We start from the raw sequence: 16,093 nt of genomic DNA, 5'->3' as shown, positions 1-16,093 counted from the left end.
ATGGAACTCTCCACACGGAGCTCATGATTCTCCTCCACATCGTCTCCTCCTTGGCGGCTGCCCCCTCCCAAACCGAAAATGAGGTGTCACCGGAAGAGGTTTCTCTGTTCTACACCGAGTTCTGCTTTTCTTCCTCCAGAACGTTTCTCAAAGACCCTTCCTCCTCTTTGGCTCCAAGGTCAAGGCCTGACGAAGGTTCCATTCTTTCTCGTCTACATAGACCTTCACCAGCCCCGCTGCACTAGTCCCTACTCTTCCTGCCCCCCTTCCCCTCTCGGTCACGGGGCTCTGTGAAAGCTGAGCCTGAAGCTGTGAGTCCCCCTGAAGCCCTCCCCAGCCTTTTGTGGGCCTCAGCCAGGCCCTCCATCAGGCTCAACACCCAGAGCCCCTGCACCCTCAATCCCAAACCACCTTCCTCCTCACTGACTTGGGCATTTCCTGAGGAGGTTCCCCCCCCCCACCCTTCTCCAGGGCTCGCGTGCTACCTCTAACGTTACGGGTACACGGTACGACTGGCGAGTGACTTCTGCCCTGGGTCAGGTGCTGAGCTCCCGGAGGGCAGACAGCCACCTCCAGTGCTCGGTGTGTTGTGACTGTGCCATAATCAATTGTTAAATAACAGGTGGCCGACTCCGTCAGTGAGGGGGTATGGGTGACAGAATGGGTGACAGGGGAAACACCAGCGTCTCCAACCAACCAGATGTAGAATGAACCTCCCTTCAGAAGTGGTGACCAAGAAGTCTGCCCCTTGGGAGGAGACGGTGCTTGGCCCCAAGGTGGGCAAACCCCACTCCCGTATTTCACCCAGCAGTGGTCCCCATGGCCTGTCTAAATTAAGGGACTTAAAAAAAAAATACTCACACTGCTTGTGGTTCCTTAAATTTTCCCACTTGCTGAATGTGGTACATGAGGTCCCCGCCATTGACGTATTCCATGACGAAATACAGCCGGTCCTGAAGACGAAGGTTCAACATGTGAGCAGGGCTTGGCCACCGGCCAAGAAGCTTCCTTCACTCTTTCTGGGCTGTATTTTGCTTTCTCATTAGTTAGTCAACCGTGGGCCATGCTGGCAGGTCTGTTCGGTGGAGCCCTGCAAAATTTTTCTTCCCGGATAAGACCTAAGTAATAAACCCTATTGCATGAGGGCCCTGGGATGTATAAAGTCATTAACGTAACTCTGAAATAACGGCTTTCTGTCCACATGGCGGTCCCCTTCCGGTTCCGGGCGCTCCCTACCTCAGCAACGGCCTCAAACGCTCTTCCCCTTTCTCCTGCACATGTACTACACGACTACATTAAGGGTGGTGTGAAGAACCCAAATGGGCCAATTATTTACCTTTTTTTTTTTTTTAAGATTTTATTTATTTATTTGACAGAGAGAGATCACAAGTAGGCAGAGAGGCAGGCAGAGAGAGAGGGGGAAGCAGGCTCCCCGCTGAGCAGAGAGCCCGATGTGGGACTCGATCCCAGGACCCTGAGATCATGACCTGAGCCAAAGGCAGAGGCTTAACCCACTGAGCCACCCAGGCACCCTACTTTTAACGAGTGTTGCTGGTTTGCAACACTCAGTGGTGTAGTAGTCATGTGTTTCCACTGGAAGCTTCTGGAAACAAGTCTCGTGAGTCAGGCTGGGCTCCTAAATTATAAATCCTCAATGCTATTTACTATGGGGGAGGGGACTATACGGGGAGAGGCTAATGCAATGTGCTTCTGCACCCGTAATAGGCCCAAATGTTGTTTTTTTATTTTCTCCGTCACTGGTGTGCTCAATGCCGGCCCCATGGAGGGCGTACCTCATGGACCCCAATAAAGCTGCATATTTATGAGGACACTGCAGTGGGGTAGATGGGGAACGATGGGGTTGAAGAGCCAAGCAGCTCACAGCACAGCACAACCAGGTGAAAGCCGACCTCTGCTCATTTCTAGACAATGTCACCATTTCACGGAAGTTATTAAACTTGAAAGTGTCGCACAGGGAGGGGAAAAAAATGATGAGGCTGTTGCTAGCATCCAGGAAACAGCTCCCGGAGCTTCCATCACTAGCTTTCCTGTGATGAATTTTAATTCCATCTTTATTTCCATGTTTTGCTGCTTCCCGGAGCTTCATCAGTGTAGCCGGGGGATGGGATCTGGGCTGGGATTCGCAGACACGGCTCCCTGCCTGGCATATTGCGCTTCCCTCCCAGGAGCTACTTAGGCGCTACTGGGAGAAGGGGCTGGCGGTGCCACCCGCAACGGGCTGACACGCAGTGGCCGGCATCTTGCTCTCCAGCCCATGATTCGCCCCTGACACCGTGCGGTTCCATGGTCAGGGTCATGCGGAAATTCTAAAATCCAAGAGCACTGAGGGGGGCCTCCCAGGAGATTTTGAAAGAGAGATGGAAAACAGAAAGTCATTTTCTGGCCAGCAGAAAGTTGAAAATAATTATAATTGTAACAGTAATAATTATAGCTACTGAATATTGAGTCACATCCTAAAAAGGGGAGCTACCGGGGGGTGGCGGGCCTGTCTTTGGGCATGGGCATGCCTGACAATGGTACCCTCGAAATGTTTATATTTCTCGCGGGCCACCAGCAAGCTCCATGCCAGGGCCCTGGCCCCACAAAGGGGCTGATCAGTGCTTTGGAACTCTCTTGTCCTCTTTTTCATTATACTGTAAGACAGGGCTCGGCAGACTTTCTGTAAAGGGCTAGACAGTAAATACTTTAGGCTTTGGGTGTGTCTTGCCACGATTCAACTCTGCCTGTGAAACAGGAGAGCCACTCTGGATGACAGGAAAATGAAGGAGCCTGGCCGTGTTCTAAGAAAATGATTCATGGACCCTGAAATGTGAATTTCATCTAATTTACACGTCACAAAATATCATTCTTTTTTTTTTTCCTCCTCTAAAATTTCTTAGAGCTCATAGGCTGTACAAAACAGACCAGACTGCCAAGCTGCTGTGTGCAGTGCATAAGAACATACTCTTTTTGGACATCAAGTTTCCCTGGGTTCTAATGCTATGCTTGGCAACGGGATCCATGGTCTTCAAAAGCCGGGACTGTGGGTTCTTTTATTGGTGGTGTAGCCTCAAGTCTTAGCACATGGCCCAGTAGATGGAAAACTCTGGTACACATGTTTGCTGAATTAAATAGAATTAGTGCCAAGCCTGTAAGTAGGGCACATCCCAGAAAGAGGACTCCCCAAGTTTACCAGTGGCATGGAAGTGAGAGGCTTTCTGGAGCCTTCTCCACTGGAGGAAGGTTGATTCAGATGCTTACAATGCTGGCTCAGGGGTGGCCCCTGAGAGCACGCCGTGTGCTGAGCCACGGAGATGGCACAGCCCTGGGGGACTCACCACGGTCTGGAAGCAGGAGTGTAGCTGTGTCAGGAACGGGGGCTTGTCCAGCAGGGCCAGGACTCGCTTCTCCACCATGGTGCACTCCACGTCGTCATCTTGAATCACCACGTCCTTCTTCAGGATTTTGATGGCATACAGTTCCTCTGTGCCCTTCCGGTCAGCGAGCATCACCTGGGGGCAGACGAAAGGCAACCTGAAAGCTTCGAAGCAGACCTCTGGAAGCTGGGGGTGGGGTGGGGGGACCTGGTCAGGCGGCCGTTCAGTTGGTGCACATTTGTAAACGCGGGCTATGCACATATTCATCAAGTTCCGCTTCGTGGGCCAATTCTGAAATGTCGCATGGCAGTGTACAGAAAATGCCGCCAGCACTGGACAGTTCAGAAGCTGTCCGGGTTTGTGCGCTGCACAGGCTCTGGCCACATGGTGGCGCTATGGTGGCTGCGGGAAGGAATCTACGTGGTCCTCAGCATTGGCCTGAGTAGGCATGTTTTTCAGGAGCATCCTTTGGGCAAAAACGTGACTGCGCTCACGAGTCGGGAGCCAAGACAAAGAGATAGGATTGGAAATCACTTCCTGGATCTATCGTGAGATTTGGGGCCAGAGAAACCAAATGCAGACAAATAGGTTCATGGCTGAAGAAACTCTGTTCAGCGTCTCTCAGCTATTACATTCGCTCACTGCGAATCAACTTTTAATTTTAATTTTTTTATTTTTTAGATTTTAAAAATTTATTTATTTTGATTAAGAGGAGAAGCGAGAGAGAGCATGAGTGGGGGAAGGGAGAGGGAGAAACAGACTCCCCGGTGGGTAGCCTGATGTGGGCCTCGATCCTGGGACCCTGGAATCATGACCTGAGCCGAAAGCAGATACTTAACTGACTGAGCCATCCAGGCGCTCCACAAATTAACTTCTAATATTTAGTTGTGAAAATTATTGATTCAAATTATCGATTCAACCTACGTTTCAGAGCACATGCTCTGTTCTCAACACGGAAATAGGGGCACACAGTGAACTCTCTGTAGTTTTCTGGGTACAGTTGTTTTTAATGAAATGAAGTGGTGGGTGGGGCATCTGAGAAAGGAGTACAGAGAATGGGGAAACCCCAAGGACAGCTCTGGAAACCTCAGGGAGCACAGACCCCATCCCCGATCCCGGGCATTCTCTGCAAATCCCCCCTGCCCCTCCCCTCACCCCTTCCCCCTGTCCCCAGACAACAAACTGTCCTCTTACCTTTCCAAAACTCCCCTTCCCCAGCACCATGAGGAAATTGAAGTCGGTGAGTTTCACTCTGTCCAGGTTGTTGGAAGTTTGTCTCCTGTCTTCTGAAGGACTGATGACTTTGTTACCAGCAGGGCCAAGCTTGGCTTTCTAAACAAAAAGCACACACAGGAAATCGAAGGGTCATTTTACCCAGGAAAAACAGTGACAGAAAGCATTTAACTAAGCTTGAGGGCAGCTGGGAGGTGGGAGGGGGGATGTGGGCAAGAAAAGAAATCACAGGGCAATGAAATACTTATTCAAAAGTCAGTGGGTATATATACCCTAGGGGTAACATTTGCAAAGTAGCAAAAAAAAAAAAATTGCCCTTACCTATCAAGAGACAACCCTTTACATTGTTTACCAAGTCATGGGACTCTGTCAAGAGCAGGCTGATTCTCATTCTGGGACTTAGAAATTAACTTCTGGGGGGAAGACGGTGCTTCACGATGGTTAACATAATAAAAGAAATAAATGGTGCACTGACGCTCTTATTTGTAGATTTTTCCAATTTAAGATTCATTTGCATAAAGGAGAGCTTTATCCTAGCAAAAAGGGGTTTCCTGGAAAGGAACCTCTTAACAGGCAAGCTGTGGGGATGATTTATTGCTACTTTAAAAGGCATAGTAAGAACATAGGGTTTGTTGTGGTTATTGTTGTTTTTTTTGTTTGTTTGTTTTAATTTGACAAAGAGACACAGCGAGAGAGGGAACACAAGCAGGGGGAGTGAAAGAGGGAGAAGCAGGCTTCCCACCAAGCTGGGAGCCTGATGTGGGGCTCGATCCCAGAATCCTGGGATCATGACCTGAGCCGAAGGCAGACGCTTAACAACTGAGCCACCAGGTGCCCCGGTTATTGTTGTTTTAAGTCAAGAGTTGAACTCAGGAAAATGGTGACGTGCACGAGAACCTACATTCACACCAAACACCCAGCACCCTCTGAACCTGAAGCATCCTTGATCAGTGACCTGTCAGTTACCAAAAGGCGTTTTTTTTTTTGTTTGTTTTTTGTTTTATAAGCCAGGTTCCTGCTACACACAGGTGCTGGAGAAACTACACCCTCATTGTTCTGGTTGAAGAGTTAGAGTCTCGGATTAAAGGTCAAGGAGAGCAAGAAGGCTCAGCCGAAAAGGAAAGGCTAATGGCATCATTTGGGAAGGTCTCAACACTCAGCAAAGGAGCCCACAGAGAATCTCCCCCCAACTCTGCCTGGAGAACATCTGCTTGATGGTGAGGGCATGAGCTGCTGGACAAGTCAGCTGCTGAAAAGGCCAGGTCCTGCAGTGTGGCTCAACTGTCACTGCTCTGAGCCAGAGGGCGAAGACTGTGGCTTTGGATACATTCTAAATGTTCTAAATGATAGGGTAATCCCCGCACCACCACCACCACCCCCACCCGCAGCAGACCTAAGTGCTGCTTTGAGTTTCCAAGCAGGGGCCAGGACATCACTCAAGTCTGTGTGGGTATGAAAAAGAAGGTACACGATATAAAGAAGGTATTCTGGGCTTTGCTTTGTGACCAGAGCTCTCTCTTGTGGGAAGACAGAGGATCTGACATGTTTTTCTTAACAGCAGAGGCGGTTTTTGAGGAATCACCCATATTCCCTTAGAGCAGCATCGGCCCTTCGTCCCTGAGTTCCTGCGCAGGCACCTTGTGCCAGGCTCTGGGGAAGAGTCTTTGCATTAGTGGATCGGGCCATCTCTGGATGCCCAGGCCTCACGCAGGGCTCGGCACAGGGCGTGCGCTCTACTTTCTGGCTGAATGAGGAAATGAAGCTTGAGTGTGTTCGTCAGAGGCTGTGCTGTTAGGGGATGCTTTCCTGTGATAAAAACAACACGTCTGTGTAAAGATCAAACCTCACGGCTGGATGCATGCTTGAACTGAGCACATCCATGTGTGCAGAGACATTAAGACACGGAGGAGAGATGGCCCCCACTTTTTTGCAGAGACCTTAAGACGTGGGGGAAGGATGGCCCTAACATTTTTGCTTCGAGTCTGAAAGCATTTATACAGCTGTACCATATTCCTCTATCGGCAGTGCCTGGAGGGACACACGCGTGAACCTGGGGGTCGTTGGATACACGGACACTCTTTAAAGACAAAAAACTGAACTACGGTAATACGTAGTTTTACGTATTGTCCCCTTTGACAGAGGATGGAAGGAATGTCTAGACAGACTTGTGAGAAAGAGCTAAGACATAACCACTAGTGTTACATCAGGAACCCCCTCAACTGCGGGGCCAGCCCCAACCCTGGAAGCCAGGAAGCAGGAATGCAGGAGCACCTGGCTCCGGGGGTCTCAGATGGACCAGGTTCGACCACTTGCCACTGACAAAGTCCAAAGGCAGACAAACGAGGGGTGGTGAACTGAGAAAGTAATTTACTTCAGGGAGGCCAGCACCAGGAAGACAGTGGACTAGGGTCTCAGAGACCGTCTCCAAAGTGCTGAAAGCACTCCCAGGACTACGTAAGGAAAATGCGGGGCAGAGGCCAGTGGGTGCATTCATGCAGCTGGGCAGTGAAGGTCAAGTTGATCACTGTCTTGGGGGTCAATCATGTGGGGGTCTTGCTGGCACAGGGTATTCCTTATTGCAGGAGAGGGTAGTTTCGGTCCCCATCAAGGGATGCTTTGCCCAGATGATCTCATGCCTGTTTAGAGAGAAGCTAGAAAGGAGAACTCAATCATTTAGAAGGTAGAGACCAGGATCAAAACGGAGGTGGCGGAGAGCGGAATTCCTCTTTTACTCCACACATCTGCCGCAGGAATGATTCCAAGTTGAAAAACTTTCTAGTGTGTGTTGTCGACATTGCAGTGAACAATCAGGAAGTTCAAGTGTGAGATGAGAAAACCAACGATGCCACTCTATCCTGTTCTTTTGATTTTTAAAAAGAAACGTTATCTGAAAGAGGCACGAGGAGATTCATTTTATTTTGTCAGGAACTTCACGGTAAATTCTGAAAAGGCCCCCACATGACGGACTCAGTGTTCAGAGGCGCTTGAAACAGTCTAAGAGTGTCTTCACCTGGGTGAGGCTGTGATCGTGCCTGGCTGTCCAGGGACACCCAGCGTCCATTTGAAGCGCGGGGTTCCTCACCAGAGGTTCCACTCCTGTGAAGTCCTAGAGTCCCTGCTCCTTCCTCCTTTGACACTTCAGCACCACAGACAGCGAAAGAGGGATGGTGGGCTGCTGTAAGGACGGACCTCCGCAGCAGACACTGCCCTCACTGTGGACCATAACCCAGCAAAGGAGGTTTGCGCTGTGACCTTAGTCCAGGTACGGGGAAAAGATTTTACCCAAAGGGATGAAAATGCAAGGAAACCATTTTTGCATTTGAGTATTTCTGAACACGACTGCAGCAGGATCTTGGGGTTCCGCTCTGAAATCAATCCGTGAGGTTTGGGAGGAATGTCGACAAAGGAGTCTCCTGCTCCTGGGAGGGAAAGCTGGAGGGAGGAAGGACACTGGTTTCTTCCCCTGTTCTGGGCAGATTCCATTTTCGTGTTTCTGCAGCTAGAAGCAGAGCTGGGTTCCATGTGGCTGGCAGAGCAGGGGGATAGTTTGGAAGGAGACGGGCCAGGCTGCCACACTGGGTGCATTCTCCAGTAGGGGGGCAGGCTAGAAAGTGGCCTGGCCCAGAGGACGAGAAGGATTTCTCCCCAGCTCCTGGCATCCCTGAGATAAGAGCAGCCTGGGGGGCTTCGTGCAGCTAGCCTTCCGACCAGAGAGATGTGGCTTCCATACTTCCCTGCAGGAGCTTCTTCTGGAGTCATTTCCCTGCTGCCATGGGCAGGTCTGGCCGTGGGATGGCCCGGAGCCTTTGCCCCTGTGGAGTCTGCAAAAGCAACTCTTCTAAGGCAGTCAGTTCTATGAGACCAAAACCGCAGTGGTCTGGGCCTGACTTTGGCAAGTCCCTCGCTCAACCTGGGTCTAATCATTGGCACAGCTGGAGACAGCCAGTGGCTACTCTAGCAGCTGTGTAGCTGGGGACTGGTGGCGAGCAGACGACCCCCAGGAGGGTGGTCTACACAGCCTCCACCTCCAGTCTACATTCAGGTAGCCTCTGGCCAACCCCCCCTAGTTGCCCCTTCCCCCTGCCTCTCCTCATCCTCCGCCGCCCCATGCTGTGGGTGTGCAGTCCCCCACCCCTTCCCAGGCTGACTTCTCCCCACCTGCAGGCTCTAGCATGACTGTCATCTCTTCAGAGGACCCCTCCCCAAAGACTGGCTGCCATTCTCCCTCCCACAGCCCTGCTCTCAACAGTGCATAGGGCGACTTGGGAATATTTATGGTTTGTTTAATGCCTCTTCCAATCACACTGTACAGCTCATCTATTAGCAGGTTGTGCCAAATCAACCAGCAGATTAGGTCCAGAATCTGGCCTCTTCTCAGGGCCTCCTTCACCACCTCTCCATCGAGGCGGCCCGGGCTCTAGGGTCCCGACTTCTGTGACGTCCCTTTTAGTATATCCCCTGGAGGGACCCTGTCCTGCCTCCCTGGCTTCTCATCTGCTGGACAGAAAAAGGCCGAGTTGTCACAAAGGATGAGGAAGAGCCCCGTGGCTGTGAGCTCTGTCTCTGACCTCGGTCCCACAACTCTCTGGCCCCTTTGTTCCAGTCTCCAGTCTTGGCTGCTCTTCCCGCAAGGGCCTTGCTATCTTGCTCATCCACCAAATCCAGCTCACGCACCACCTCTCCATCTTCTCGATGCCTCCTTCCTCCTGGGATTTCCCACCTGGGGAGACATGGCCTATGACCAGCCCACATCCCTGGAGCTTTCGGCTCTGCACCCCTGTGCACATCAGAGGCTGCCTGCGGGTTCTGTTGGGGCCACACCTGCAGGGCAGGCCTGAAATGCCCACGCCGGCACCCCAGGAAGTCATGGCCTTGACTGGTGCACAAGGAAGTGGGTCCCATGCCATCTCCCTTGCTCCCCAGCAAGACTGGGCTCCAGCCTGTCCGCCATGTTATGACCTGGATAACGACCATGCCCTTACCTTAGCTGGCTTCCTCCCTTCCCTGGATCCCATCCCTGCTGCCCTGCCCCCCACCCCAGGTCTCTTGGGATCACTTCCCAAAACCCTGTGTTCTCAAAACCCTGTGACAGAACTGATCGATCAGGGGAACCTAAATGAACAGATGAATTTTTCTGAGGATTTGCTGACCTTTCTCATCAGACCGTGAGGTCCTGGAAGGCACGGACCATCTTAGTCATCTACGTGTCTTTAGGCCAGGCACTAGTGCTGGGCACAAAACAGCACGATCACTGACTATCTCACTGATGGGTTGGTTGGTTGGTTGATTCATTCATTCAAAATCATACATCTTCACTGAGTGCTACGACAGAATTTGAAGAGGCCAAGTCATTGGCTGGTAGCCAATACCCGGCAGCCATCTGCCAGACGTTCATACGGGAAAGCAGCTCTTACCGGGTTCATCACTTCATAGGGTGGCCCCTGGACACTGCATTTAGATGTTCAAGTACAATGGGAACTCCTTCCCTCAAGCGGTCACCACTCATGCTGGCACAGCCACAGACAAAGGCTGTGAGGGCACCTCTGCCTTTAGGGAGTTCGGCCACATGGTGATGTTCCCCAAAGGCCACGCAATACACGTTAGCTGGGCCAGCAAGCCAAAACCGTGCCCTCGGAAGCTACTCTGAAGGGACGTTCCTCCAGTGACAAGTCCTGATGGTCCTGGAGTTCGCTGGGATCTGAGGGAAGACCAACACTGAGCTTCTGGGCTGACGGTTCCTTTCTTTGAGCTTTTGAGCGGGTTGTCTGACAACGGGTCTCCCGGCAGGACAGAGACTGCTCCTTCTCAGCTTGTGTACTGTCGGCATAACCCGTTGTCATGAATGTAATTCAGACTTCACCAGGAGCACAAATAAAATCAGTGTATGTCCAGGGATAAAGCTGAAGCCAATGGCCTAAGTGCAGAGATTTCAGCAGACCCAAGGAGACCTCGGAATAAGTGGGCCAACATCCTTTCCTGCAGCAGCAAACACGCCCTGCATGGCCAGATGCCCTGCTGGGCTGCGTGCACAAACGGGGATTCACACCCCAAAAGGAGAGGCAGAATGTCTCCCGAAGCCCCGCATCCAGAGGAGGGCAGGGCATCGACTGGGGCTGAGATGGGAAGCACCCATGAGCCCACTGGTCATGCTCCTTGCTGGTCAATTCCAAATCCTGAGTTCCTGCTCAGGACACATTTTGATTTGACTCAGGGGTCCTTGTTGGTGAATTGAGAATATTCCATTATTTATTCCACAAGTATCTGTTTGTCTGTCATGCCCCAGACATGGGGTCAGATGCTAGGGAAATCAGAGCAGTATGATGTAGCCTTTCCTCCAGGGAACCTGCAGTGCAAAGGTACTGTGGCTAGCTCCCCGTTACTCAACGTGCGGTCTGTAGATCAGCGGTGCCAGCACTGCCAGAAGGCTGGCCAGGAAAGCAGATGCCTGGACCCCACCCCAGACCTGCGGAATCGGAACATGCAGGTTTGACAAAACCCTCAAGTGAGTCCTGTGCATGTGTCAGATGTGCTAGTCTAAGACAGTCAGAATGTTTCTCCCAGTTTGAAGTCCCTTCAGAGTCCCTGGGACCCTTTCTATCTGCAATAATCTTCAATTATCATAGAAAATCAATGGCAAATTCTGAAAGAGCCCCAGACTTTGATTCTAAAGTTTAAATCAAATCCTGGCTTCACCTATTTGGGCTGTGTGACTCTGGGCAGATGATACAGCCTCTCTGGGCGTCAGACTGCTCATCTGTCATACAGTCGTGCTAAGACCTCTGCATCCCTGGGCTATGCTAAAGCTGAAATGAGGAATCCTTTGCAAAAGCATGCAATGCAGAGTCTCTCATCACATCCTTCACTGCGGTCCTCTTTCCTTTGCCCTGGGAAGGAGAAGCTGCATTTCCCTCCGGCTCCTGGCTTCCACCTGCGCCCTGACTATGGACTGAAGGCCTCTGTGAGCAGAGGCAGGTCACCAGGGTCAGGGTTCTGCTGGGGTGACTCATGGCCCAGACACCCTGTGATTACGGGTATGTGTCAAGGCTGCAGACGGGCTCAGCAGGAGCTCGGGACCTGTGGGGAGGCTGCGGCAGCTTCCTGTGGGATTCCCTGCTTCTGTGCCCCCCCACCACTGGGGTAGGAAACGAACTGGGTCTCAGCCCCAGCTGCTCTCCGCTTTCAGGAGCAACATTCTGTAGCTCCCTCAGGGGCTACAACATGCAGGAAGATACCGTGACTTAGTGTGCTCTCCTCCTTGGACAATTTCCTAATAATCGACACGCATCTCATTTTATGCCCCAGATACATTCACCAAGAGTCCTAACAGCCTGCAATCATCGAAGGCGTTCACAAATCTCAAGGACACCTACGGTGAGTTTCTGTAAAGCACATCATACAAAGTGAAACTGACCACTGCAAATCTGAATTCTCCCAGGCTGGGGTTGAAGGGTGGATGCGTGTGAAACCCCTTTGTCTGAAGAGCTGTCCGTGTGTGTGATCAGGGACTCTCCGTACGCCGCTCGTTATGGGGGGTGGAGTGTCAAGTGAAAACTGGGAGCTGGATCTGCCGAACTACGGCATGGGAAGTCTATGAGAGATGGGACTGTGGTCAACGTCAACTCTCTGTTAGGCTGGACCATTGGCATTTGGACCATTTGCATCCGGCTGAGCTGGGATGGTCTGACCTACAGGACTGCCAATTCCAATCAGTTTAACATAACACCACAGACAGTCTGCAATTTGTGAATTCTGTATAATGACGATGCACTAGCTTTGCTATGCGGGAAAACAGACAGACAATAAAGTCACGGGGAAGTGTACAGTCCTAAACCACCAGCCCCCAAGTATGATCACACCCAGACTAGCAGTCCTGCCGAGAGGTGCTAACTTACCCTCAGTAGGAAGCCAAGCCCAAAGGTTTCTCTACGGTAAGGAAGCTGAGAGTTAACCCTAATTCCGAGTCTCCCGGTGGGTTTATTCTAGAATTGTGGAGCATCTGGGTAACCCTCTGAGGTATACCATCATGCTTCACCAGATTCTGTTGTAAATGTGTCCATTTGTACTTATTTTGTGAATGCGTCTTCAATAATTTTATATCTCTTAGCAGAACAGAAAAATAGGGCTTTGATGAATATATTTATCAAAGATGTTTTCCAAAGTGTAGAGAGAAGAATATGACAATAGAAGGTTCTACTTCTAAGATTCCAAGGGCAGACAGGCCAACAATGACCAACTATAGGGGCAAATGAATAACTGTGGGTTTCTTCCGTAATCTTCTCCCTAAACGAACATGCCCTGTATTCAGAGTTTATCCGAACAATTCTGACAATGTAAGACTGATGGCATTTTGGTGCTGCTCCAGAAACATGTGTCTCTGCCACATAGAACCAAGGACCTCAGCATTGAGTCTCAGCCCTAAGGTGACATATTCACCTGTACCCACTGCAACATTTGTTAAATTAAGTGGTTATAGAAGAAGAAAACCACAAGGGGACCGAAGGCATTTTCAATGATACTGTTAACAATATGGCCGGTATATTTCTAAGAGCCATGAGTCACATCTACTACTTCCTATGCTGTCACCAGGCAACGGGTTAGGATGAGGGTACCTCATGGGCACTACAGCCTTCTGGGTAACATGGCATCACTAAAATGCCCGCTGTTCTCCAGCTGAATTATTTTTCCTCTTCTGGAATGTGTCAAGCATGCTTGCCACCTGAGGACCTTTGCACTCTCTGCTCCCTCTGACCCGAACAGCAACAAGACCGCCTCCCATCTCTGCTCGAGAGATGCTCCAACATTGAAGCTTCAGTAGGACATCCCACCTTCTCCTTCCCATGGTGTGGATTCTACCTATTGTCTGTTTCCCTTTCTCCTTCCCCTGCAAGGAGCACAGGGGCCTGATCTGTTCTGCTCACTGATGTATCTCCAGGGCCCAGGAGAGAGTCTGGGACACGGTGCTCCTCGAATCCTTTTACAACGTATGGATGCACGTGTATACTGGGAAAGATGATCACTTCTCATGCAACCTTTTTTTTTTTTAAAGGCAGAGTTACTGCCTTTAAAGAATTTCTACAACAGTGTTGCTTCTCGTGAGCATAGTAGTACTGGTTCGTTTCAGAACATTTCACAGGCATGGATGGATACATAAATAAATAAATAAATAAAGAAGACAACCTAAACTATCCATAGTTTTATCACCCAGAGAGAATCATTGTTGCCATTTTGATGTATATCCTTCTAAATCTTTTCATGCTTTCTTCTTTGACATAAACAGAATTATATCATTTGCAACCGGCTTTCATATGGCGTAAACTTTTTCTTTGGCGGCATTCTTTTGCCGCATGTTTTTAGTGACTTCATCACACCTGCTATGTGGATCTGCCAGTGTCCCCTATTGCTGGACAGCCACATTGTTTCCAATAACACACAGATGAACAATTTTGTATTCTAAATCTCCATGCACATCCCTAGTCTCTGTGGGCTGGATTCCTGATGTGGAACTGGCCAGGTCAAGAGGGATATGGCAAAGGCTGGTGCCCAAGGCCAGGCACTTTAATCTGACCATGAAGTGTTGGACAGAAAAGCGGGAATCCAAAGAGTCAAGGCAACCTGATTCCTCATCTTGGTTTCTTTTGGGTCTTGTGTCTAATTTCATCTAATCATCCTTTTCGAACTCCCTTTCAGATCTGGTAATCTAACCAACAACTATAAGCTGGTGGCATGTATCCACGTGTTCCTCCTGTACAAGCACGCCAATACCCGCTGGCTGGAATCTTCTCCTGGCGCTGGGGATCTCAGGTGGCTGGCAAATCACAGGTGGGCATCATTCATTCATCTGCAGGGAGTTCTCAGGCCCAGGGACGGTCAGCCACAGAAGAGTCCCGGGAAAGGTCTGCCCTGCCTTTGGGCAGGTGCAGACACTGGGGTGTAGAGAGCTAACTCCACTCCCCATGGCTCTGGAGCCCTTGAGGCAGTACTGGGGGCAGGGGTGGGGGGTGGAGAAACAAGGATGTTTCTTTCTTCTATACTCATCCTTGAAACCGGATCCCCAGGGGATCATTCCCCTGAGATGTAATGTTGGACCAGCGGCACAAGGGTGACAGAACTTTTAGTATTTGGAAGGAAGCTGGAGATACGCTAACCCCATCACCCATGTTACAGATGTGGCGACAGGCTAAGTGATGAGTCTCACTCTTGTCTTCGTCCCCAGGCTCCGAATCCAGACCTCTGAGCTTTGAATTCAGTGCTTGTCCTCCCATAGCAAGGGAAGGCTGAGGTCTTCTGTGAAGGGACCATTATTGCGGTAAGGAAAACATGTGGCTCCGTCAGCCAAAGAGCATCTCTGTTTCAACAACCCAGTTCTGCCATTGTCGTGTGAGAGCCATACCAGTGAGGGGTCCATGAACACCCGCACAGGCCACATTTTGGCCTGTGGGCTGCCGTTGACCTACCCTTGCCCCGTATCACTGCCGTTAGACGGAGACAGCACGCCCATGTCTCCTTGTTAACCCAGCACGACCGCCACAGCAAAGACGACGCACTGGAATAATCCGCTCGCTCTTCGACAGCGCCCGATGTGCTGACCTCCCCGGGGTGGGACAGCGCCACACGCAGGCACCCCGTGTGCGGAGGGAAGGGCTGAGTCAGTAGGGCAAAACGTAAGGAAATCACATTAAGTCATTTTCTTAATAAGAAATATTTTTATGGACACATCCACTTAGGCTGTCGCCACCGCTGAACGAATTCACAGGGAGCCGGTGGGCCTGTTGTCATGGCAATGGAGCCACAGTCTCCAGAGAAACATGGGGACCCCCCCGACACACCTGTGCCCTGCCCAACGTGGACAATGCGAAGTGCTTGGTTCTCTCTGTCCTGAGCGTCACACACCTCTAGTAGCTTCCTGTGCTGTTTCCTGTGCAGCCAACCTCCTTCTCCCACATTTCCCAGCTGTCCCCTCACTGTCCTCTCGGGCTGGCTGTCCCAGGGGTATCAGGCTGCAGGACTGGTCGCCCTGATAAACCAATCCTGGGAAGGCATTGCCCTCAGTCCTCCCCTGCTGCTGAGACTCTGGACTTGGGTCAGGGTCTGAGGACCAAAAACTCGCCCTCAATTTTTCCTTTTGCAATAAGAGGGGGTCTCTGGGCCGGTGCGGGGAGGGGGTGCACATTCCAGAAGGTGCCGTGTGAGGGCATGTGGCCGAGGCACAGTACTGTCAGAGCACGTCTAGTACTCAGTACTTCTGGGAAACCTCTAATCCTTCTGCCACCAGGAACGTCCCCCTTTGGGGTTAACAATGCACAGATTTACGAGTCTGCTGTGGCAGGGTCCGGAGCCCGGGAACTCCTGGAAGCTATCGGGGTCAACGGTTCAGATGGGTCAGACATTCAGCACTGCTGCTTCCGGACGGCCAGCAACTCTGCTGCTGAGAAAGCAGAGTGGATGTGACCGGGCTGGGGCCCAGGCAGGCCAGGCCAGACCAC

General features: G+C 51.0%; 1 protein-coding gene across 3 annotated transcripts in view; it reads right to left on the bottom strand.

Moving 5' to 3' along the window:
• Positions 1 to 16,093, bottom strand: part of LOC111158087 (protein kinase C alpha) — a 393,808-nt gene that overhangs the window by 52,688 nt on the left and 325,027 nt on the right. For all 3 annotated transcript variants that reach the window (XM_022519916.1, XM_022519919.1, XM_022519917.1), the window contains 3 exons: positions 4,572 to 4,709; positions 3,339 to 3,512; positions 862 to 953 (listed from right to left, as the gene is read on the bottom strand). In XM_022519916.1, the coding sequence (XP_022375624.1) occupies positions 862 to 953; positions 3,339 to 3,512; positions 4,572 to 4,709 (404 nt within the window). The remainder of the gene's footprint in view (positions 1 to 861; positions 954 to 3,338; positions 3,513 to 4,571; positions 4,710 to 16,093) is intronic.

This window comes from Enhydra lutris, unplaced genomic scaffold (genome assembly GCF_002288905.1).
Source record: "Enhydra lutris kenyoni isolate GAN:26980312 unplaced genomic scaffold, ASM228890v2 scaffoldscaffold57, whole genome shotgun sequence".
NCBI classification, from domain to species: Eukaryota; Metazoa; Chordata; class Mammalia; order Carnivora; family Mustelidae; genus Enhydra; species Enhydra lutris.
Note: the sequence above shows the minus strand (reverse complement) of the source record. Positions and strands in the feature narration are given on the sequence as shown.